General features: G+C 39.1%; 2 protein-coding genes across 2 annotated transcripts; one reads left to right on the forward strand and one right to left on the reverse strand.

The window, feature by feature from the left end:
* Nucleotides 1-1,300: 1,300 nt before the first annotated feature.
* On the reverse strand, nt 1,301-3,331 carry cldn5a (claudin 5a). The gene has a single exon (XM_057357619.1). The coding sequence runs from the start codon at nt 2,663-2,665 to the stop codon at nt 2,018-2,020; it is 648 nt and encodes a 215-aa protein (XP_057213602.1). The 5' UTR covers nt 2,666-3,331; the 3' UTR covers nt 1,301-2,017.
* A 140-nt stretch (nt 3,332-3,471) lies between these two features.
* On the forward strand, nt 3,472-26,152 carry zgc:63587 (uncharacterized protein LOC393431 homolog). Its single transcript, XM_057357613.1, has 12 exons — nt 3,472-3,606; nt 8,054-8,103; nt 8,198-8,297; nt 8,384-8,470; nt 8,991-9,114; nt 11,321-11,455; nt 12,612-12,729; nt 20,929-21,030; nt 21,109-21,254; nt 21,770-21,853; nt 22,159-22,216; nt 24,657-26,152. Exons 2-12 carry the CDS (start codon nt 8,077-8,079, stop codon nt 24,723-24,725), a joined length of 1,050 nt encoding a protein of 349 aa, XP_057213596.1. The 5' UTR covers nt 3,472-3,606; nt 8,054-8,076; the 3' UTR covers nt 24,726-26,152.
* The last annotated feature ends 241 nt before the right edge of the window (nt 26,153-26,393 follow it).

A 26,393-nucleotide genomic window follows, 5' to 3' on the forward strand; every position in this document is an offset into this window, starting at 1 on the left:
TCACTGTAAAAATCCAACTTGCAAAATGTTCTCCCTACAAAGATAAATAAGTAACTTGAACATAAAAATTTTAGTTAAACGAGTCAAATGATTGTTTTGCATATACAGAACAAAATTTTGCCTAAACATGTTTTTAACGAAGATTATTTCGTTGACTGAACTTAGATTCTCAAGTTTTTGGCCAAAATGCCAAAACTTACAAAACAGTCTCTTCTGAACAAACAATATTGCAAGAGTTTGATAGTTCCCAAGATGCATTGCAGCACGTTCAATTCTGTGTTTCTTATTTGTTTTTCTTTTAAAGATTAGTGTTTTAGTTCTTACTGGCTTAATTTATGCTTTAATATCGTTATTATCTGTTGTGTTTAGAGTTTTTTAATGAATGATGGTTTTTGATTGTTATGGTTGAGGTTTGTGTGTTCAATGTTGAGTTGTAAGTGCATGACTCAACGACAAAACCAATATAAATGCAATTTGTTTATTTTTAAATAAACAATCTATATTCTCTATTTATGTTCAGCCAACGTAACATATTTTGTACTGTTGTTCATTAGGTAGACTTGACTATGTTGTTACAACTACTTAAACATATTTTTTTTAATTGGGTGAACTTCAGTCTCTGTTTGTTGAGTTAACTCAAAAACGTGCTTGTGATAGATTGCCTTAATATTTTTTTACAGTGTTGTATTGAATTTGATACGTGTTAAATCCGTTTGCTACATGTTTGTAAAATTTATAATTAAGGGGCTGTTTCCCGGACAGGGATTAGCCAAAACCAGGACTAGGCTTTATCTTAATTAGGATATTTAAGGCGTTTTTAAAAACATACTTTACAAACAAACATTAATGTGTGCATCTTGAGACAAAACAATCGCACTGATATATTTTAAGACATGCAAGTGCGAGTTGTTTTCGATCAAGACTGCACTAACATTTGAATTAGTCTGGGACTAGGCTTAAGCCCTGTCCGGGAAACCGCCCCTTATAAATGTTTTAATATTTAATATTAGGCTACATTTACTGATCTTATTAGTAAAGATTACTTCAATCCAAAAATCACTATAAAAATGATAAGAATGTTAACAAACTGTTTTTTATTTTAGGGTTTAATAAATTAAATTTGAATTAATTATATCCTGTGTAAATGTAAAGATTATTTGGTGGCTACAGAGAGGAAAAAAGATATACCACAAGCGTGCAGTTAGGATGTGTTTTTAGCTAAGTATACGTTTGTGAAAGTAAAGCTTTATTTACGCTTAAATGTGCTGAAATGTCATAAAGGAAAATACAAACGTTCACATTGTGTCAAAACTGTAAATGTTTATTGCAAACAACATTCATTCAGGAGTTCAAAAACAATTACAAAAGTTACAAAAAATAAACGTTTCAGTCGAGCTTGATAAACACATCCTAGAGGTTTGAGGAAAATACCCATCCATACACTTTTCATACTGCGAGGCAGGAAAATCCCAAAACCAAAGAAACATTTTCATATTGGACATGGCATGATCCTGCTCTTATATCTCATGACTCTCGGAGCATCAGTGTGGACGGTTGTGTTGAAAAAAACGACAAAGCAGGATTTGCAGTCTTTATAGTTTCCAGCTGTTTTCTCCCCGCTGTTCATTCAAGCGTTGAGTCTTTGTAAATGTGCAGAAGCAGAAGTACACGCTACATCACCTCTCCAGGACAATCAGTAAACGCATTTCATCCTATAGCTATACTATCTTAAGGGTCTTTTACAAACTTCTCGAGGTACCTAAAATCGAAGATTTTGGTGTCCGATTACTGCGTCTCGTTTTTTTTTTTTTTTTGAAACGCCACATTAAATAAAACAAATGGTTCGGCCAATCAGTAGTCTAACGTGTAAGTTTGAAAACTTAAGGAACTTTTAGAAGAAAAACAAAAATATCTGCAGGTGGTACATCACGTCGGGTTTTAAAAACAGCATAGGTTTTGTTGTCTATTTCGTATTTGGTCTTTTCTCAGCCCAGAGCGCATCGTGCCGCGGCGAAACTCAAACATAATTCCTCTTGTCATAGTCCCCGTTAGGCGTTGCTCTTTTGCTGGGCGCATATTTCACCGAGTACCCGGAGTTTCCAGAAGCCGGACACGAGCAGCAGAGCACGCTGCCTCCGATCAGCAGCATCGCGGTGGCCGCCCAGCCGATGTAGAGCGCCGCGCCGATCTCTCGTTTCTGGGAGGCCGGCACCTGCGGATTGTAGAAGTCGGAGATGATGTTGTTGGCCATCCAGCACAGGGGCACCAGCATGAAGATGGCACTGATGATGTAGATCGCCCCTCCGACGTTCACCACGCGCGCCTTCACGCTATCCGTCTTGATGCAGTTGGTACATTGCGCTCCGGCGATCACCACCATCAGCCCGATTACGCACATCACGGACGAGATGACCGTGAGCGCGCGGGCGGCCTGGAGGTCGTGGTTGAGAGCGAGCATCGAGTCGTGCATCTTGCACTGCATCTGGCCGGTGCTCTGCACGGCGCACGACATCCACAGGCCGTCCCAGATGGTCTGGGCCACCACGATGTTGGCCTCGATGAAGGCGGTCACCTTCCAGGTGGGCAGCCCGCAAGCGGTCATTTCCAAAAGCGTGCCGAAAACGCACAGGGACAGACCAAGGATCTCCAGTGCCGCGGAGGCCATCTCTGTTGCTCGTAACTTGTTTCTTTAAATCCTTATAGTGGCCAGGTATATTGCGCACCCAATTCCGAAAATTTGGGGATCTTTGTTTGTCTTTGGACCAGGTTTCCAGTTCAGTTCTCCTTCTCCAAAAGCTTGTGCGCAGTTTTTCTTTTCCGAAATCTGTTAACCGAAGTTTTCCTCTTCCAGTTCTTCTATCCAAGTGTTTTTTTTTTCTCCAGTACAAAATCAAGAACATGTGAAGTGTCTTGGTCAGGTGGACAGCATCACTGCGCTCTGTCTCTGCTGCGCTTTGACTAACGGACTTTTCTTAGACTGGGAATAAGTGGAGTGGAATAATAGTTGCGTGGGAGAGGAGGGGTGTGTGTGACTGAAGTGAAACTTTTGTCCAATCGCACCACAGAGCATCTGTTGCGCGCCAATGAGGATGCAGCGTGCGTGCGCCAGTGGACGTGTGAGCGCGCGCGTGTATGAGCGCTGGGGGGAGCGTAGAAACAATAACACACTTTCTGCTTTCAGATATACAAATTGACGAAAATTGCGACCTCAATAATAATATATAAACAATGAATCAGCCTGAAAATAATATAAACAAAATCCATCTCATTTATCTTTAATAGTCTAATTTATTTTTTTGTAACGCTTCGCCTATTTTCAAGCACACACCGTTAAAAGCCCTTTTACCAAAACGTTTAAGCTCTTTTGGAAACTGTACGCGGTCTGCGCCATCTTGGCTCTAAATCACCGCTCTTTCGCTTGTTTTATACGTCACTACGGGAGCCGTAATGGCTTCTGTTGCGCAGGTCTATCAGTGAACAGGCATTGTGGGATAAGGGCGGAATTGTAGTGGTTTCCGGATTCCCTGGATTGGCCTGTTGGGAAGAGAGAAAACAAGGAAGCTGGAAAACCACGGATTTTTGTGTTTAATCAAGAATTTATTACAGGTAAGAGATTCTGACGAGTAAAACGTTTGTCGAAGTTTCCCCGCGCATGTATCCGGAAGTGATGAATCAGCCGTTCCTTTGAAAATGTGACCATGTATATCAATGACTGTTGCATGTCAGAGAGTTGATATAAAGTTACAATGAAGTCAAATTCCTTGTAATAATAGCTCGTGTCACTTGATCCTTTGTTGCAAACTCGTTAAAGTTGTCAAATACCACAAATATGTTCTGCGTTAGTTTGCCAGTTACAGTTTCAGACGTGCTCTGAATCCTCCACAACAACATTATTATCAGACAGGGTGTGGACGAGCTAAATGAGGTACGTTTATCTTATTTGTTAATAAATTACTACTTAAATTTGGCATTGAGTGAATTTAGAGACCTGTTGCTTAGAGAGAGTTTGGGGGAGTCTGCTAGAGATGCCTGGAGTCTGACAACACATGAATGTTTTAACAAACTGTTCTCTCTCCCTGTCTGGAACAAACCTTCTCATCTCAACAATCCCTGACTGATCCTCCATCATACCTGTCACCTTTATCTCCTCTCCTGTGTCTTAAAAAGAACATCCTGAACTACTTGTCATGCCTAATGTTTGATGAGATTGTACCTAATTATTAGATATGAATTGTATTTCATTAAAAATGTATATTGAAAAAGGCAGTGGATATTGGGAAGCTCAATTGGTAGCACTATCAGTAAGCAATAAAATTAGTATTATTTTAAAAAAGCTGCCTGGTGGATAAATGTAAATATGGGTAGTTAACAAATATAGCATACATGTGTCTCATGTTGTGATATAGCACAAATGTTGAAAACAAACTGTTAATAATATATTATTTTATTTATAGTTTGTTTTTCTAAATATTTGCTGTCACATCAAAAGACACATTTACGTTTGTTTGTCAACTACAACCACATACAAAAGTCAGGCACCTCTACTCAAAGTGCTTTTATTTTCCCATCTAAAGTTATTTACTAGTGGATAAAATTTGATTTTGATATTTTTCTGGAGAAAAACATACTTGAAGGAATAGTTCACCTTCGAAATGAAACATCTGTCATCGTTTACTCACCCTGTTGTCATTTTAAAGCTGCATGATTTTCTTTTTTCTGCAAAACACAAAATAAGATATTTTGAAAAATGTTGGTAACCAAAAACCGTCGGTCCCCATTGACTTCTATTGTATGGACACAAAACCAATGCAAGTCGATGTGGACCGACGGTTTTCTGTTACCAACATTTTTCAGAAAATATCTTCTTTTGATTTCTGCAGAAGAAAAAAGTCATATAGGTTTGAAATGACAAGAGGGCGGGCAAATAAGAACAGAATTTTTTATTTTCAAGGTGAACTATACCTTTAAATCATGAAGAAAGGCAAAATATTCAATGTAATCGAGGGGGTCAAAAGTATCGCATAAAATTTCGTTCTTATTTTTTTTACATTTTTATAACCTATAACGATATTTATTTCCAGTCTAAGTTGTATATTTTCGATGTGGTCTTAGATTTTGTGTCTTGCACACTGTTATGGAAGAATATAATATTAAAATATTAGCAAAATGCATATTTTCATTGACATAAATTGTTCTATTTGTTTTTTGATGCAGAACAAGAAACGTCAGATAGTCCAACAGCCCGCATTCATCAAATTATATCTTTTGGCTGATTTTCTCAAACAGTCCCGTTCAGATAGGAAATCCCCCATTTATAATGACCAAGAGTCTTGGCTTTGGCAAGACATGTGACAAGTAAACAGGATGCGTTTCCAAATCACCTCTTCATAATGAAGAAGCTATAAACTGTTTCACTTACATTTGTAGTACTCGGATGTTCTTTTTATAAACCACAGAAGCTAAAAAAATCAATTGCCACTGTAATAAAACACTGAGAAATGTTTAGCTGGTCTTTTTTTTGTTGAGGCCATGGAATTCACCTGAATTTCACAAGCTTTACTTTAACTCGTGTTGGGGATTTAAACAAACCTCTAACCCTAAACATTCAAGTTCTGTGTGTAATTTGTCCTACATTTGTCCTCCTCACTTTCTTTTACATCTTTTCCCCTCCGTTCCTCCCTCTCTCTCTCTCTCACCGCTCATAACTCCTCTGTTATTTCCGTCCGTGTTTGAAAGAGATTCCGTCTTTTGTCTTTGGATTCATTCATCAGTGAGTTTGAGTGCAGCCGCTCTTCAGAGGTGAAGTGAATTACAGGCAGGTTTCTCTCATATACTCAAGTGTGACTTTACCTCCTTCAGTTCACTCGCGAGCGGCCAGCCATCAGTAACCTCAGCATGAGTGATCTGACCGTATATGTGGCAGTCACATGTCTCACGGTCCGGTAAGCTCCGTCAGGAATTCTGTTAAGATCTTCGAAAACGTTATCGTAAATAACGGCAAATCTCTTAAGTCAAATCACCACTTGCTCTCGTGAAATCACATTCGTTTCGAAGTGTAATTCAAGTTTTAATGCAAAATCGCCCGCGGTGGAGCTGCTCGTTTTAATCACTGCGGCAATAATGAGGCCATTTGATTCATCTAGAGCTGGTTTATCCTTCCCATAATTCCCAGCTAGTAATAACAAGACCTCCCAGAGAGCGAGTGTGTGTGTGTGTGTGTGTGTGTGTGTGTGTGTGTGTGTGTTTGTGTGCTGACTGGGTCCTTCATTACAGAAACGCCCAGAATCTGACATCTACTCTCAATTTGTTTCCAAACTACTTTGACTTTTTCTTGCCCGGGGAGTAGAAACACTCAGCAGCATCAAAATTAAATCCTCAAATCCATCAGTATTACAGCTGATTTGGCCGTCACGATGAGAACTTCCAGCCCGGCTGTCTCTGAATTGAACGCACTTCCACCTGAACCCGACACACACACACACTTGAGTGTGTTTGTGAGGTTTAGTGTATGTGGGGTGTGTGCTTATTCTCATTGATGGGGAGGTGTGTGGAAAGCGTTTCCAGGAAACTGAAAGATAAACAGTATTGTTCCCTCCCTACAGTCAACCTCTCCCTTTCTCTTTCTTCATGTCTTACTCACTCATGTTCCTCATCAACATCCATTACTGGACATCCATCATAATGTGTGTGTTGCTGCAAAAGACCTATAGCCCGTCTAACTAAATAAACCCCTTGTGAGTGTTAGACGAGGCCTCCGCTTTGCGTTTGGTCCTGATCACTCTGTCAGGGTTTATTTTGTCATAATGACCAACTGATTGTACATTATTTCTTATTTCCTCCCCGATTTTACCTGTGTAATACAAAAATCTGATAACAAAAAATGGTCATATACTGTAGATCATTGGCCATGACAAAATCACTAGCACTGCGTCCGAAATCGCCTACTTCCGTACTGTATAGTAGGCAAAAACGAGTCATGAGTAGTATGTTTGAAACCTCAGTATGCCCAAAACAGTAGACGAGAAATACCCGGATGGTCTACTGCTTCCGCCGAGATTTGTGTGTGTGCATTGGATGGACACTTCTCTATCCCATGATGCAACGGGAGCTGAGCAACGGTCAAATTTAGAAATGTAATCAAATAAAAATGGCGGAAAACTTCAAAGCAGGTGTCCGGTTTTTAAATGTTAGTACAGATTAATGAATTTCTTGTGAATAAATGATGTTTGTACCAACGCCTAGATACAGGTTGATGTTAATACGTCATAGGTCAAAGAGCATACGGGTCACATGACTATAAACATGGCGGATGCAGTACGTCCGAAATCTATACTACCCCCACACATACTATATACAGTAGAACTATATACAGTTTTAACTGTGTTTACTTCATTTAAATCAGTACGTACTGTCATAGTATGCGATTTCGGACGCAGCATAACTGAATTAGACGGTTTCAGCGGCAACAACATAAACAATTGTTATGTGGCCCGAACTTCTATTCCTCCGCAATGAATCAAAAACTGTTGAGTAGTTTTAATTTAATACAATTACTGTGCAATAAAATATTCATATAAATATAAAATATGTTGTTATATCATAACCAAACCTAGGTTGTTTTAGTTTAGTAAACTTTGAAAACGTTTATATTTTTATTGAAATCAAATGAAATATTGGCCAAAAAATTATGGTAAAACTTAAAATAAACGAAAAATGAAAACGCAGCCTCAGAAATACACCCAAATAAGTTTAAGGCACTAAAATTATAATAATAAACAAAAACTAAAATAAAAATAAATCTTAAATAATAACGTAAAAATAAACAAATAAATAATAAAATTACAAAAGCTTAAAAAATAACACAATTGCTAAAAACATTCTTTTTAAATTTCAAATATTAATAAAACTAAAAAACAAAACTATATAACACAGAACTGAAATTAACTTCGGGCCAGGTGTATGCGGCCGATGAAAACGTTAATAATTGCATGTCTCAGTTGCATTGTTGAGCGGATGTTGACTTATGTTTTTCTAATGTTATTTATATGTTTAGTCTAGTCAGCAGTAAAGAGCATCATGTCGCAGTCTGGAGAGAAAGGAAAGGTAAATTAGACATATCTCTCTTCTTCTGAAGTTTGTACCCGATACTCCAATTGTCTTTAAAGATGCTGTAACACTTCCGATGTGTGTTTGTTAGTTTCCTGACGCTGCCGGATATGTCGGCTTTGCCAACCTGCCCAATCAGGTGCACAGAAAGTCTGTCAAGAAGGGATTCGAGTTCACTCTGATGGTTGTAGGTGAGTGTCATAGAAACACACACATTCATGCATCATGCATACAGACACACACTGTGTTTTTGACTGAGTGTCGTTGATCTTCATAGGAGAGTCTGGTCTTGGGAAATCGACGCTTATCAACAGCTTGTTTCTGACTGACCTGTACCCAGAGCGCTATATACCTGGAGCAGCAGGTAACACACGGACCCCTGTGCTTTTCAATAACTCCAAAGACCCAAATGATCCCCCAGGAGTTTTGAGAAAAGCCCTTTTAGATGAACTTAAAGGGACAGTTCACTTGAAATGTGCATGTTTACTGTAATGACATTCAGACACGGTCCGAGTGAAATCTGTGTTGATGAGATTGTACAGTATGATGCCATTCCCGGTGGAATGCTGAATGTTTTTGATTCCGATGCTCAATGCACTAAGCCCCTTGAAAAAACACTTTCTCTTTTAAAGCTCTCCAGAGGACAGGGTGTTTTTACCAAAATAATCCCGTCCTAAACCCAAGGATTCCACCCATCACGGCGAAATAGCTTTCTCAAAAGAACGTCTCCTAAATCTCTCTTTTATGTTGCGTCAACAATTCACGAGTATTTTTCTGCTTGACTAATCTCGATGACCTCGCCGTGCACTCCCCAGTGTTTTTGCGCGCCTAGATTCTTTTGTTCTGTAAATGTGAATGTTTATTTGTTTTCTTCACGCTTGCAGAGAAGATCGAGCGCACGGTTCAGATCGAAGCATCCACTGTGGAAATTGAGGAGAGGGGAGTCAAGCTCCGCCTGACCGTGGTGGACACGCCGGGATATGGGGACGCCATCAACAGCCTGGACTGGTCAGTGTGTGGGGTCGGGTGGGACTGTAGAAGAGGGGATGATGTTTTGGTGGATGAATGTGTCGACGGGTGTGGAAAATGTTTTTACTGTGTGCCAGATCATTCTAGCTGAATGAACAGCGTGGTTGTCACCCTTAAGCCGGAATTAATTATTATTATTATTATTATTACACTACACAACACAACGCGGTTATTTGTCATCCTTCTTGTTGTAGCAGCATGCACACTACACAACACAACGCAGACAAAGTGAACTGACAACAAGACCTTGGTCGATGAGCAGATGTGACCAACAGCGGAAAACACCTCCCACATCGCGCTAACTTCTAGTTTGAGGGTGGTACGCCATCCACCGGAATTGAGCGTGAAACATTGAAGTGTTATTTAAGGGTTTTCCATATTCGATTATACAGACTTGTTGCTTTAGGATAGTTTAAAAGTGCTTTATGTCTGTCATACCAGCCATTTAACACGCTCTGTAATGTTAGTGAATAAACGCCAGCGGTTTTTAATTCCACTTAATAATTTGACTTAAACCTTCTGCGCTGTGATTGGCTGGATTAGTTCCACAGTGTCACACATGTCGAGATCACTTGGCGATAATATCAAGAAGGTTTGAAAATATCGTAGCGTCTGGGATAGCTTGAGGCATGTCCGGATCACTTTGCTGACCTGCTTATACTTAGCGAGCTTCTGCGACCGAAACGAGCACCGATTTGGTCGCGATCGGGGTGTTTTGTTGCAGACCTTGGAAATCTGTCTGCGACAGCAAAATCCAGCCAAAAATCACGTAGCGTGTGCTTGCCATTACTTACCCTTACCAGTGTCCCACACTGTCTGCTGTCTACATAGGCAGCTACCTTTTTTATAGGCAACATGTAAACTGAATGAAGGCAGCAACTCTAAAGAATTATTTGCATAGCAGGGCTTATTTACAGTTCATACAGAAAGAAAGATTTTGACAATAAAACCCACATGAAAAAATACTACAATATACTTTAGGATTACCTGTAGTAAATTTTTGTAAAGTTTTTAGAGTTTACTACACAATACTCACCACAGGTTATTAACACACTGTACTGAATACTACCAAATACTACATTAACAAGTAACACAAGTCTTGTTATTATGATATACTATAGTGTACTACGGTTTATTCACCCACTTTATGGCTAATACTACATAATACTATTGTATACAATAACAAAAAATTGTAATTTCTTATCACATGCTACAGTATACTACAAGTTACTACAGTTTACTATGGTAAATACTAAAGCATACTAGAGTATTTACTACAGCGTATCAGTTCCCTATAGTTGATAAGCAAAAAACTGTAGTATACTTTGTCAAAGTGTAGGGTTACTGTAATATACTTCAGCAGCACACTTTGATTTTTTCTGTAGTAAATTGTAGTATGCAGTATTGTTTTGTGTTGGAAGCGAAGGGAACCATGACTCTCCCTGGTCCACATTCACTCTTATTGTGTGGATTTATTTTAGTAAGCAGTTCATTTAGAATACAGCGTTGTACTGACATAAGGCCGAATAAATGACAGAATTATTATTTTCGGGTGAACCCTTCATAATTGATGGTGCTTCACTGTAGACTGGAGAAAGCTGTTGTCTCTCGCTGTGGAATGCTGGGAATGTCCTGTTTAAAAGAACAATATCCTCCCCATCTCACCCACGGACTTTACATGCTCGTAATGAAAACGTGCCATCCACTTACTGTCATATCATCTCTTCTCCTTTACCTCCCTCGAGAAGCCTCAGATCTGACCTGCATCCGACGAAAAGAGGAATCGGTCTCACCATGCAGCGATAAGAGCAGAGGAGTGAGCGAATCCACATTGTGTTGTTGTTTAGATAAGGCCTGCGACTTTAGAACAAAGGGAAGCTGGATGGTGAGACATTAGGGAACTGGTCTGATACAAAAGAACCTGCGGACCGATCCAGATCAGGGTACGGTAGTGTGGTTCTTCTCTGGACGGGAACCTGTAGATATGATGCCCTGGATGGTCTTGATTATCTATATTTAGACAGAGTGGTTGTTTGTCATTCCTGAAGTGTATCTACTTCCCCAGCGATTAGGTTGTGGTTTTGTTGTGCTGAGATCCAAACAGACGTAACACAGAGATTTAATTCAATCGCATGCTTTTATGGCTGTTAAACTGTTTTGATCTCTGCTTTTTTCTCTCTGACAGCTTTAAGACCATCATACAGTATATTGATAACCAGTTCGAGCGCTACCTGCACGATGAGAGCGGTCTGAACCGCAGGCACATCGTGGACAACAGAGTACACTGCTGTTTCTACTTCATCTCACCGTTGGGACACGGGTAACACACACTATTCAGCTTATTTTTTCAAATGCACTTGCATTTATCTAAAACAAATCAAATCAAACATCAAACATCAAATGTATTCCTCAGTTAGTTCCATTCACACCATAAGACACATGAATCGGATTCCAATAATGTCATTTCCAAAAAAACATTTATAGACTTGAATCCCAAATGAAAAAAGACGTCAATATACTTTAGTATTTACTTCAGTAAATTTTAGTAATTTGTTTTAGAAACTAGTGTTTCATTGACGTTACAGCGCATGCGCGCATCCGTGGAATGCCCTTAACTTCCGGTACACATTCACAAATAATAGAGTGCCTGTCGATTATTTCTGATAACAAGCAAAAGAAACCCAACCGTTACTTGGCTAAACTTGTCTCTCCAATATTTTGAATTTAGACTGCAATACCAAGCTCAACCACTAGATATCAATGTACCATACAGTTTGTTTAAATGCGACCAAACTACAGGACCCATTCAACGAATTGTTTATTTAATGAAATGAACATACAACAAAATTCAACAAATCGTTTATATAATATAATTTTTATACAATAAAATAATAATATAAATTAATTTTAACATAAATTAAATAAATTATAAATAGTTATATTATTAGACACTAGCCAAACACAGACCGGAAGTTAACTGCAGTCCAGGCGCATGCGTCTGATAAAACGGTCTATAGTAAATACTAATATAATTTCGTAGTAAAACGTCAGAGTTATGTATTTTTGTAAAACTGCTTTTTATCACACGTTAATTAACGTTACATGTTTGCACTTGCTAAGTGTGTCCCAACGGGTTAGAAATACTACATGCTCACTTGGGATCTTCACGCCCACTATATACGTCATGAAAGTAGTCAAGTCGTCAAGTGCAAAGACCGCATGTGGGGTTATTTGGATGCAGCCAAAGTCTTGTTATTATGGTATACTACAGTATACTACATTTTGCTCTTGTAAACTCTGAAGTATACTACACTATTTGCTACAGTTTATTCATCCACAACAGCTAATACTACATAATACTATTGTAAACATTCACAACATGTTTTCTTTCTCTAACTGTTTGTAACAAAATTCTTTGTTTTTTTCACGTGTTTATAAATGTCTTTTTTGCTCCCGTGTGTTTGATTCATTTTCAGCCTGAAGCCTCTGGACGTCGAGTTTATGAAGGCCATTCACAGTAAAGTCAACATTGTTCCTGTGATCGCCAAAGCCGACACGCTCACGCTGAGAGAGAGAGAACGTCTCAAGAGAAGGGTGAGAAGCGCTTTCTCTCTCTCTCTCTCTCTCTCTCTGTCTCGCATCTTCAACAGCTTCAATGCTGGATTTGATTCAAATGGTCTTAGATTAGAAGCATATATCGCTATTTTAAGTTTCTTCAGTGAGATTGGCTGCAGTGGTTGGTCATTGTGTGCTTGTTCATTCTATTGTCATCTCTTGTAGCCTGTCATGTCGCTCATTATTAGATTTAGCATCACAAAGGGCCGTAACAAGACAGAAGAAGAATTCACCCTAAACCCCCACAAACACCTGCTGCTTCGTCACTTTCCCTCACGTGAGCAATGAGCATACAATGGCTCCTCTCATCTCGTTTATATTTCAGTCTTGAGTTTGGGTCAAGATTACGGATTCTAGTTGACCTCCGTCCTCCTCTTGTGTTTGTGCATGTAATTGTTGCTTCGTTACTGAGATGGAGACTGTTCAGAGATAAGACCGATAGAATCTGCTTCATTTCCTGCTGTCGTGCATGCGCTGCCCATCATTAGAGTCCTGAGGCCAGATCAGTCCATCCATCGACCCGGACTTCTGGATGAATACTGACACTGTGTGTATGTGTGTGTCTCCTCGTGACTCTTATTGTACACTATGTGCTTTCTTTACATGATGTTGTGTAATGATAAAAATATTTAGCACAAACACTAAAAAACGCGTGGAGGAAGTTTGAAGGCTTGTATTTATCCATATTTGGTCATCGCTTTAGACACAGATGCATTTATTTTTAGTGGTTCCTGTTATTCACCTGCTTAGATGCTTTACTTAGATGGCAGTTTTTTCTTGCTCTGTGTAAGAAAAGAAAAAAGCGTTTCATTTATAATCCCCACTTTGCTTTGTCAATGCTTGTTTTTAAAGAAAAAGTTTGAAGAAAAGATCAAAATGTCTATTTACTGACTGTTGTGACAACCACTTCGTCCGTGGGACACAAGAAATCTTGTGCAGAATATATTTCTATGAAAAATGAAAACACATTGTAATGTTTCGTTTTGTTATTTTTCTGTTTTAGGTGGACATTTTAAATATACATTTCGTGGGATTTTCTGCATCTGTAGTTTAAAAATATATCCCCAACCAATGTCCCTTTAGTGTATCTCAGCCATTTGTACCACTGTTTATAGGGCTGTCAAACGATTAATCACGATTAATTGCATCCAGAATAAAAGTTTCTGTTTAGGAAATATTTACATGTATTTATTTATATTTAGCAATCATTTAAATGATATATAAATGTTTATACATTTGTATAGTTTTCTTAAATATATGCATGTATGTTTATTAATATGGACAGTACACACACTTTTATTCTGGATGCGATTAATCACGATTAATCGTTTGACAGCCCTTATAATTTATATACAACTTAGCCTTTTTTTTGCAGAAGGAAGGTCATGCATTTGGTACGTCATGAGTTAGATTTTCTTTGGGTGAAGGAACCCTTTAAGCTTTATGCCAGCAATCTGGGGGAAGCCATTGCTGAGGAACTTGCAAGCTTTTAAAACCTTGATTGTTCACAGTTGATTCTTAGGAAATTGCCCCATTGAACTTTGAATGTTAATATAAATGAATTGGTGGAAGCTTCAGCTTGAGAGCTCTTTCCAGTAAACTCAAGATGCCCTCACGAGAACTTATGAGGTCAGGATCAACGCATATCTCCTCTCATCTCCATTCTGAATGTTCAGATCAGCAGTTTTGTCTTTTTCCCGAGAAGTGCTCCACTGCACTTCGAAGATTTCCCAAAAGCCTGCTGCTTCTCTTGTAGGAATGACAAACGACTCATTGTGTCTTCAAGTCCCGTCCGAACTGAATCTTCAGTTTTCACCCTCTGTTTTCACGCCGTGACGCTTCTGTGTTTCTCTCTCGTTCTGTCCACAATCTTTCCCCCTCTGAACACCACCATGAAGGGGGAAGCAGCTTGTGTAGAACAATATGGCCTTCCTGTAATGTGTCCGAGCGATTGGCAGGGAGAGGCGGGTCAGCGGTGTGCACGGCTCTTATCAGAGACCGCTGGGCCCCTGAGTGCCCGCTTCCCTCAGTGAGGTCATAAAACCCTGAAAGTACTCCAGGGATGTTTCGGTAGCCCTGACTTCCTGTCTTTGGAGTGATATATAGTGAAGAGCCAGCGTTGGAAAACCTTTGCGGCCGGACTGACGTAAATCTGGGAAGCTTGCAGAGTTTCACTCGATTCCCACAGGCCAGATAAACACGGCGCGTTCTAGGTGTGCTCGGTGGGTTGCATTGTTGTGTTTATGCGAATTTGAATGTCATTGTTGATGTTAGGCGCGTCGCGATCCCCACCACGGTCATATCTCAGTTTCCAAACCGTCAAAGTTTTCCTCTCTTTGTCCTTCAGTTCGGCTCAGTGGAAGTAACGGACGAAAGCACCCGTGAGATTTGTATGCTTGTGAGATCGTGTTTGCCAACCTTTGTTGTTCTCACAAATATGTTTGGCTTCCCGCGACCATACCATCCTTTTCTAAGTTTGGTGGAGGTTGCGTTCTTTCAGATCTTTTTTCGAATCACCTCAGAGTGCTGTGATAGACCCCGAAGGTAATTTGGTTTTACAGGTCAAGTCCACAGAAGTTATCATGTCATCTTCAGAAGTTCAGCATCTGTCATGGGTTTGAGTTTCCACCCTTGAAATGAGAGTGTGGTTATTTATGTATGTTCTCGGGCAGTCGTATCCTGGAATTACAGCCCACATAGTCCAGAAAAAAACAATAAATACCCAACACCTGCCTGAAATTGACGCTTTAGTGTTTTAGGGGGTATCGGTATACAGATACCGTGATTTTGATTATCGCAGCAAACAGAATTATCTTAGAACAATATCATGATATCTATTGACGTTTATCTGACAGCATACATCAAAATGCTATCAGTCAAATTCAGCTGTCGTTTTGTTTATTTTGTGCTTTGTTTTCTCTGTTTTGGCCAATGAATCGCACTCAAAATGTGATTGTAGGAAGAGAGACTGTTTGTTTAATCCAAATTGCTTACGGTATTATCATAAGCTTGATATCGATAATCATGGTTTTTAATATCACAGGTCATCTGTGGCAACCCAAACAAATATCGCATGGGTTTGGTATTGCGGTATATCGTGGCGCAATACAGTTTATTGTTACACCCCTGCTTTAAACCAGGGGTTTTCAAACTGGGGTCCGGGGACCCCCAGGGGGCCTCCAGAAGGTTGCAAGGGGTCCCCCAGAAAAATGATAAAAGTCCACAGTGTTTATCTGCTTTTTTTGCTATTGATACTTTCCAGAATTGTTTATATTTGAATCTTTCTAGCGAGTTTTTCTTACTATAGTTTATTTTTTGGGACTCAAAGTGAAATTGTTGCCGACTATTTAGGTTTAGAAACAATGTGTTGTCTTTATAATATCCCATTTACTATTTATCTAACAAATTTTAAACATTTCTTTACACAGAAAAAATATTAGATTGATATATATTTTAGAAAAGGGTGTCCCTCACAAAAAGTTAATCATATTTGGGGGTCCTTGGCATCATAAAGTTTTGAAAACCCCTTCTTTAAACCAATGAAACCCTTTTAATCTTTCAAATTGCCAAACAGATTCCCCGACACTTTTCTTTTGCTATTTCTGATCCTAGTGCTGATACCTGTATAACACACACACAGTCACCGATGACTGGAATTTGCTAGTGTGAGCGTCTCTCCGTGTCCTGCTGTTTCAGAGACGCCGGATTAACATTAGCCCTGATACACACATACACTAACACACACGGCTCTGAGTAATTGGTCAGTCCTTTAGACTTTCTTTCAGACTTACACAACACCCCCGAGTGTGTTTTTGTGTGAATGAAAGGCATTCATGAGCAACTCCAATCCGCAGGCTTCTCCGGCCAATGGTGTTTACCAGCACGCTGTTGTTTATTTCATAACAATTTGTTTTGTAAATGTGTGTAAGGTATAATTGTGGGCCAGTAAGTCGAGCTCTTGTGTGATAATGAGTGTTTTTGTGTTGTCTGAATGATGACTGTGTTACAGACAGTTAGGAGCGCTCGGATTATAAGCTTTTATTCATGTTGCGACGTGACGGCGTGAACCGCTGTTTTTCCTCCTGAAGTTTAATCTCATAATAATTGCTCTATACTGCAGATAGCACGACTATATTTAACTTATTTTGGTGCTTAAATATAGTCACTGTCAATGTGGTATTTTGTGCCAAAAATAGTTTCTTTTTGCACCTCTGTAGTTGGACAGACGGAAAAGGTGGGCAAAAAGACATCTGGTAAAGAAACGATCAGTTCAGGTACGGTTCTGAAAAACAGCTAGTGCTGTTTTCTTTTATATTCAGAACAGTCTTTTGCTCTTAAGCCGTTTTATTTCAAAGCATTCCCAAGAACTTAGAGAAGTGTCGGAGTTGGTGTGTTTGTGGTTTAAATCTGATACCGGATATCAGTGAAAAGACAGAATTAGTTGACTGTGTAGATCAAACACGTGGCATTTTTTTCGTTATTTTACGAGACGGCTAATGCCGCGGTCAGACTAGACTTTGAGCATGCGAAATTTGTTCGGACGGTGCTGCGAAAATGGGCGGGAGCAAACCCTCCATCTTTCACATTTCTGTACCGAGAGGTCACGCTCTGACGTTTTGATCTTCTATTGGTCTCACGCACTCACGTGACGCGAATTCGCAGGTCAGAGTTCACCAAACGTGAACTTTGCTACGCAGCGAAATATCTTCGGTATGAATGGAAGTCAATGGAACGAGAAGTCAAGTGTGACCGCGGCTTAATTCGTATTCATTCGTACACGGCCTCATTAGAATGTTTTGGTACGATCGGCTTTCCCACCATTGACTATTAAATTGAGTGTTGAAGCCTCATTTTTGCTTTTCTAGATCGTACATTTTTGTAGCATTCTCATTACCATTTTACACAAATTAGCCACCTCGTAACATAGTTAAGAATGTCCAAAAGGTCAGGCTGACAGATTGGCCCCTGGTTGAAGAGATTCTCACGTGTATGACCATTATAGTATTGAGTTCTCCCGCTCACGTACTGTAGAGTCTTGCTCTGCAAACACATGGTCACCACTCATAATGTATCCTATGAAAAACAAATTACAAGCATAATAGGTGAAACTCACTTCCCGTGCCATTGTTCCAGGCCAGACTCCAGGTTCCCATTGCCAACCCCGTCTACACGCTGCCAACCCAAACACAACCTGACTCTCAGAGCGACGGAGAACACTCATGATTATACTGAGACCTGCCAGAAGAAAATGTTATCGCTCAGAGGTTGCTCTTTTATAGCTCACGAGATTCGATTTTTTGTGGTGTTGTGTTTTATTTAAGTATCAACTCAGTCTCATGGCTGAATACACTACAAGACTTTTCAAATCTGAACAGATTTTTTTTCAACTAGACGTCATACACTTGTTTCAAGGTAGAAACACACTAACTGATCAAATCTGCAGACCGGCGCAGACTTTCTGCAACAAGTCCAGACTGAAAATCTGGGCAAAATCTGAGCAAAAGTCTTGTAGTGTGTTTTAGCCTTCAGATGTTGCTCTTAGAATTGCTTAGGAGAGAGGAAAAGAAATGGGAGTGTCATTGTTGAAACACGTGAAGATCACGGAGGTGTTGAATGAATGTATATTGTAGAGGTCAAATAAACTGGATTTGAGTATATTTAAAGTTCAAATTGAGATCTTGAATAATATAACAAATAACATCTCTTTTGAAACTCTAATGACAGAGACGTGTGTGTGATTTCTCACTCGTTTTCGTAAGCCAACGTTTCCATTTGCTTTCCATGTAATCTCATTGATGTCTAGGAGAAATAAATGAGATATTAAAGAGATCTCTTATGGGCTCCTCGTGTGTTTAAAACAGGTTTTCGATGTTTTATCAGTTAAACTGGTTTATTTTTGTTTAAATTTTAATCTCAGCCCAACTTGTGTTCGTTTCCTGTTTCACATTCATTCTTGTACAGCTTATCTTTGTCCATTGTAAAGTAACATTTTTATTTTCCAAATTCTATGTCGAGTCATCCAGAATTTCAATTTCATCTTTCTCTGTCCACACCCCAAACTTGGCACGTTTGGGAATGATGTGCCCTTATAAATCATCCGACGTTTTCTCTTCCACTTTTTTTCTTTCTTTCGGTTCCCCACCCTTGAGTCTGTTTGAACAGAAGAACCGCATCTCAGATCGCGCGCCTCACGGGGACCCGACCGCGCCGTGTTTATTTGGACTCCGAACACGCAACAATGACACCCACACAAACAATAACACGCACGCGGCTCTTTGCGGTGGTCTCTCGCTATGAAAACAGGGCTAATCATAACAGGAGGGGGTTTCTGTAAAGACCGGCGAAGCAGGAGCTTCAGTCCCATTGAAACTCCGGCCCCTGCTGACATGACATGAAAGCCTTTATAATGTCAGGAAACCGGCTGCTGGTGGCGCTTCGGCCGCCATTGCGTAACGGCATTGTGAATGTGCTTCTTAGAAAAACAGCTTTGAAGTAAGAAAAATAATCCAACGCAGGTGCTTCTGAAGTGTGTTTTGTAGTTTCAGTCTGACTTTTCAAGGAGTGGGTGACCATTTTTCATCTCGCCTAAACATTTAGCCATTTTTACCTCTTTGGTACCTGATCAATATTCTCATGCCAAGAACTGATTATTTTGTAAATTGGGGAAGTTAGGTCTTGGTACAGTGCAGTCGTGATGTCTTCATCTCATATTCTCCTTATCAGTTTGTTCCTTGGAAGATCTCCCAGAATGCTTTGCATCATTTTGCACAGGTGTTTATTGGGAGGATTCGGAGAAAACCTTCTCGGATGTATTCAGGTCACATGGCGAATGGGTACCAAACTCACTGTGCTACCGTGTCTACGTGTCGAGCCGATAGTTCTGCGTTTGTTTACATAGCGTGATTCATACGATTCCTGTTTTGAGCATCAAAGCATTTCCTCACAGAGCGTTTCACATGGACAGCGTGCTGAGAGAACTTTGGATTGATCCAGTTTCATGTTCCAGAATAGACCAGATGTCATTTCCAGTATTTGGAAAGAAAACGCAAAACAGCCATTACAGAAAACTGTTTGTGCCCATATCACAAATGAGATTTTTTCCAAGACGTCAGAGAATATAAGAGAGCAAATGGGAAAAGAGTCAGAAATCTCTGTCATTAGAGTTCAGAAGAGATGTCAATAATGTGTCAAACTGAGCTCAGATTTGTCTCGTCTGCAGTCAATATGATTGAAGATCTCAATATGAACTCAAACATTTCTCATCAAATTTACTCAAATCCAGATGATTTTACATCTACAATCTACATGCATTTAACACCTTTATACTCGTCATGTGTTTCAACAATTACACTCTCATTTGTGTCTGTTTTTATTTCTTCAAAGCATTTTATATGAGAATCAGGAACATCTGAGCATTTTCTTCTGGGAGACATCAAACATTTTTCATCTTCTGCCCCATCTAAGACTTTATCTGGATTAGTTGAGCATTTTTGATGGATTTTATCTGGCATGTTTGTACTTCCATGGGATGAATATTGCATTTTATCTGTACATGTTTTGATGAGTTATTGCGCGTTCTTATTTTACTATCACGTTACAATACCTTTGGCTTTAATCCTGGCTTGTGTTATTTTCTTCAAGGCAGAAAACTACAAATTATTTGAAAAAGCATACATTACATTTAGGGATGCACCGATTTTGACGATAACCGATACATGGCCGATATACAGTATCTAAATATAATACTGCTTTTATTTGAAAAAACAAGGTAACCATCAGTTCTCTTTTTCCCCTGAAAATCTTTAACCTTCAAACTTTTCTTGTATATTTTTTAAATTCTTGTATATTTTATATTTTATCTATTATCGGCCGATACCGATAACATTAAAATGACCATTTATCAGCCGATACCGATATATCCGATAATTTATCGTGCATCCCTAATTACATTACATTTATGCATTTGGAAAATGCTTTTACCCAAAGCGACTTGCTGTGCATTCTAATTGCAGTTCCTATTTAATATGTTTTTATTTCCTGTGAACACAATGTTCTACCAGCTGAGCTACAGGAACATAAGAATACGATTGTTTAGTACACGGTTTACTCTTCATGACCTCATGCGATTAATTCACAAGTATCCGATGACGGTCTGATGTCTGTTCATGTTTCCGTCAGATTCTGGATGAGATCAGCGAGCAAGGGATCCGCATCTATCAGCTTCCCGATGCCGATTCGGACGAAGACGAAGAGTTCAAGGAGCAGACGCGTGTCCTGAAGGTCAGAGGTCACATTTGAGTTTATCATTATAAGGTTTGTATGGATGGATGGAGGTTAACTGAGTGTGTTTGTGCGCAGGCCAGCATCCCGTTCGCCGTGATCGGCTCCAATCAGCTGATAGAGGTGAAGGGGAAGAAGATCCGTGGACGTTTGTATCCGTGGGGGGTGGTGGAGGTGGAAAACCCCGAACACAACGACTTCCTCAAACTGCGCACTATGCTAGTGTGAGTAAATGATGGTAAACGTCATAAAGATGCTACAGTGACTTCTTTATATGAATTATTTACGCTATGATTGCCAAACATACAGTATTGATATGTGAAATAAGCAACAAGGCAAGCTTAAAGATTACAGGTTTCAAAGTCAAATAACAGGGTTAGGATAACACGATGAATCTCGTGACTAGATGTCCGGCGTGCATTTCATCCCAAAAACAAAATAACGAAATCATTATTAAAAAATATATATATTTTGCATTAGAAACTAAGGCAGTTTCTTGGAAAATTATGATCTTTTACTCCGAGAGTATTAATTCTTATTAGGTATTTATTAATATAATGCAATATTTCATATAATTTTATTTAATTGAATGCAAATTAAATGCAGTGCAACAAAGGATGCCATAATTAGAGAATGATTCACCCCATATAAAGATGACTGGAGGTTCTCATTTGTTTGTATCGCCCTCTGCTGACTGGACGCAGGTTTAATGTCCCTCTCTCTCCTTCTGTGTGTGCAGAACTCACATGCAAGACCTGCAGGAGGTCACTCAGGATCTTCATTATGAGAACTTCCGCTCAGAGAGACTAAAGCGAGCCGGCAGGTACGACCCTCAAACCAGTAAACACACAGATCTCTTTCAAATACCAGCGAGCTGCTTCACTGCGTCATGCCATATTGGCTGTTAGTTAGTTCATCGCAAGGCATTATGGGATACGTGTACCACAATGAATACATGCCATGCAGCCTTGGCGCAAACAGGCGATTTAAGGACTGCATCATTTTACAGTTTTTTTCTGTTTGAAATATCTTGTGATGTCGTCAAAAGCGTGTGCGTGCTTGAAACAAAACTTCTGTGACGGTTCGATGTTTATCTCCACTGAGATTATAAATGCGTGTCTCTGACAGAGTGGCCGAGGAAGAGGTGATGGACAAAGATCAGATTCTCTTGGAGAAAGAAGCTGAGGTGAGTCTCTCTCACACACTGACACACGTTTTCTATCGATACGTTCAGACAACAACAGATTACGCTTCTTAGTGACGTTTACACACAATTAGTTATTCATTTGGCTCAGACGTTGGGAGTCAATATGACAAATAAAGTTGTGCTATTTATGAAATAAATGTCCCAAAAAACAGAGTAGAATAAAAGTGGATTGACTTTGGTTTCGCGTTCACACAGACAGAATGTGCTGAATGCTATGTTAAATATGTAATCTCAGAGTCTGTTGTTACGGGTGCGTTGTTGTTTTAGAGCCGTCATTACGTGTGTTAATGACATGTAGTTATTGTGGCCTATGGGAATGTATATCCCAGCCGGGTGTGGACACAATCAGAACGGTATTTAAACATGCATGTCTGCACAGGAAATGACATCAGCTTCCTGCTGTACAGAACAAACACAGATCCCATTTAAATTGTTAGTCATATTATAGCTTGTTGTCCTTTGTGCGATGCGTGTGTGTGTGTGTGTTTGTTTACAGTTTGAGCTGTAATCATCATGATTGTTGTGATTAGGCTTTATTTAGAGGTTGTTGGCTAATTGTGTTTACTTTTCACTCTTGTGTATGGGTGCATGTCTCTCTTCATTGGCTCTTTAAAAGTGGAGGCCGCAAACACACACGTTTCACCTGATTTAAAAATAGCATTAACAATATTAACCATTACACTAGACCAGGGGTCTATTTTTAGACCATTTTGGGACCTCTCCCACCAAATAAAATTTGTCTGGAGCCGCAAAAATATCTGTAACCTTTAATTTACGTTAACGCAGGTTGTTATGCATGTAAGGTGATAGTTACCCGGTTGCACCACTAGGTGGCAATATAGTGTGATTTTTATTGTATTTAGATTTGAGCAATTTATACATCATTTGTAAACATTATGTGATGCGCGCTAGCCAGACAGGATTTAAACTTAAGACCTAAACGTTTGGTTTAAAGACAAAAAACGTACCAAGCAGAATGTTTTCTCACCATTCCATTTCTCACACACGCATGCAGTGCTCGGCGCTGTCCCTCATCTGTCAAAGCAGAAATAAAACTGCTGCTCTCTGTGTGTTTTTCTGTCATTTCCGGTCGCGCTCATATGTACATTGCATGCACTTATTTCGTATATTCGAAAGAAATATCTGAAAAAGCACATACATTTACCCAGCCAGGGTGTATGGCTGGGTAAATGTGTATGCTTTTCCGGATATTTCTTGAAGAAATCAGGACAGAAGTGGTGGACAAAATAGACGGATTACAGCGGCAGGTGTAAACGGGTATGTGCCTTTTTTTGTCCACTTGTGATCCGATCGACCAAAACACATCTTAATACCAGGCATCAACGGGGCCTTATAAAGACTACAATGAGCCGCAGCAGGGGGGCAGAAGAGAGCCACGGGTTGCCGACCCCTGCACTAGACCAAAAAATGTGTTTCATTGAACTGTTGATCCATAAATACATATGTTAACAAAAAAATATTAGATACTTAAAAATATCTGATGTATTATATCAGATGAGAGATTAAGTACGAACATGCTTTTGAAACAAAACATTACACAAAAATATGTTTGTTAGGATTGCGTTGACAAAACAATAGATATTGTTTTCAAGCTTAAAGGCGTAGAGTCGGATTTATAGCGTCCACTAGCGGTGAGTTTGAGAATTGCAACCAATCTCTCAGTCTTCCGATCACCCCTCCCTTTCCAAACACGACGGTGGCCACCACAGTACAAAAAGATGTCGTCGGCTGAGACAGCGTGTTTTCTCATGTTGACGCAGGGAAGAGATCATGCGGGCATTAGAGAGACTGTAGAAAGAGCCTTATTTATCACATAAAATAAAGGGTCTGTGGATTTTAAGTATAAAAAGAAGGATAAAAGTCAAGACCTGCGTTAATATTATAAAGACTTTCCAGCATAGATGCGTTAGGACCCGCGGTACTAAGGCCTTTAGCGAAGATACTCATAGATATCTATCGAAAATACTTTCCAGCGGAGAGACGTTGGAGAGAGAGATCGTCTAAAAATCACCCCGAATTCAATGTATGTAGGCCCACTCAGTATGTAGATGTAAATAGCTTTTAAGAAATAGTTTTGTATATAATTTTGCATTTCTGTCAATACTGTAGATCCTCCTAAAAATCCCACATTGCTCCTTTGAAACACTTTTTGTTTTTTATTTATTCATCATTTGTGGTTGTCAAACGTTGTGAACTTGAAGAAAACTGACCTCATACATTCACTAAAAACAACATTGAAATCATGTAAAAGTTTTTTTTTTTAAACACTGAAGTGTCAATCATTTTTAGGTTCACTGTTTTTATATGATTAGTTATATCAAGCAGAGATGCTTCTTTGAGAGACGTTTGCAGTCGCTGCAGAAATGTTTTAACTGTATATGAATTGTTTTTCTTGCAGCTGAGGCGCATGCAGCAGATGATTGCGCAGATGCAGGCGCAGATGAAGATGAAACCGGGTGATGACTAAGAGTCTGCTTCCGTGTTTGTGTCTTTGTTTGTTTATATGTGTGTTGTGGGAACAGAAAGTGGCATCTTACTAAAATCAACATTTACACTCTCCATTTTTAAACACTATTTGCTCGTCTATAATATTTGACAGAACATGTCATTAATGTCACTCGTGTACCCAACCTTTCGTGTACCATATGAATGACCTTTGCACTGTCTTTTATGATGTCAAATGTCCAATCAGATTAGACGCTGTTAATAATTTAAACCGTCTGTCGTCAATCATGTCTTCAAAGACAATGTTTAATGTCATCTCCCTGGACATTTAAAGGGCAGACTTTATTCTGTGCCAAAAATCTTTTAAGCTGCTTGACTTGTAGAATTAGTTTTATATTTATCATACTAGCATATTTTTACCCTGTCAATACATTTTAACACAGAGCTTTTACTGTACATAACACAAGTTTATATCAGTAATGCATTCAGACTATTTTTGAGTCTTTATTTGTGTTCAGATTTGCATTTAGCACCACATTCTTCATGGAGATACACCGTCCGAAACTCAAGAGATGTGCTAATTTCAAACTAACCAGAAGTTTACATGCTCTCAGACTTTAAGTGAAAGTGTCAGGTTTAAATCTGGAAGGTTTAAGTCTTATGTTGTGTAGCGTTTCCCTCTAGTGGACATTAAAGGAACAGAACAAAATACAACAAGAGAATTTGACATTTTTCCAGATAAAAAGGCACAATTGGACAATCGTGTTTGCATAGTTTTGTTCATGTACTGTAATATCAGATCAGTTTGTCTTTAAAGGCTGAAAATGGGTTAATGAATGGTTGTTGGACTTGAAAAGTGTTTTTGAGAGTTTGCCTTTCTTATTTCGAAAGTGTGGTACTTAAACAATATCGACTTTAATCCGACAGAACTCAACACTCTCACATCACAGAAATGCCTTCAAACTTCACATTGTGCACACATCACTAATCTTTATTCCTTTTATACTTATACGCTCACGGTTTGGGGTTTTCTATTGTTTTCTATATGTTTTATCGCTCGTGTATCACCTGCTTATTTTTACATCCACTGCAGCGACAAACTATTGTTGATCATTGTGTTTCTTGCTTAACAGTTGATAAGTGTAACTCTTAAAGATCTTCTTTTGAAAATGGTACAAGATTTAAAAACAGTAAAACACAATCACTGCCCTCATATGTTTATTTACAGTATTGCATTATCTGCGCATTTTAAAGGTCTACTGTAAACATGCTGATTTTGTTTGGTTGTATTTGTGGTTCAGCCCATTTGTTTTGACTCGCTTATCTCCTGCTCGAGCCTTCTTAAAAGATTAACACCGTTTTCGTTACAGTAATGCATACGTCCCTGTTTTAAATGTTACTTTTTGTACCTGCTCATGTCGAGAAATAAATGTCTTTGAGTCACCGATAGTGAGCATTATGTTTGGGGTTTGTTTATGTGCATTTCTACACGGAACCATTTCATCTGTGCTACTAGATCAAACGCATCTTTTGTTTTTTATTCGACTAATTCATTCACCATGTGAATTTCAAGCCTGTGTTAGATTTTATATTTGAAAAATAAGCTTGTAGTCATTTTTGGTGATTTACAGTTTAAATAATTTAACATGATGTAAAGAACATTCTGTGAGAATATGACCTTGAATATCGT

Source organism: Triplophysa rosa, linkage group LG17 (genome assembly GCF_024868665.1).
Source record: "Triplophysa rosa linkage group LG17, Trosa_1v2, whole genome shotgun sequence".
Taxonomy (NCBI): Eukaryota; Metazoa; Chordata; class Actinopteri; order Cypriniformes; family Nemacheilidae; genus Triplophysa; species Triplophysa rosa.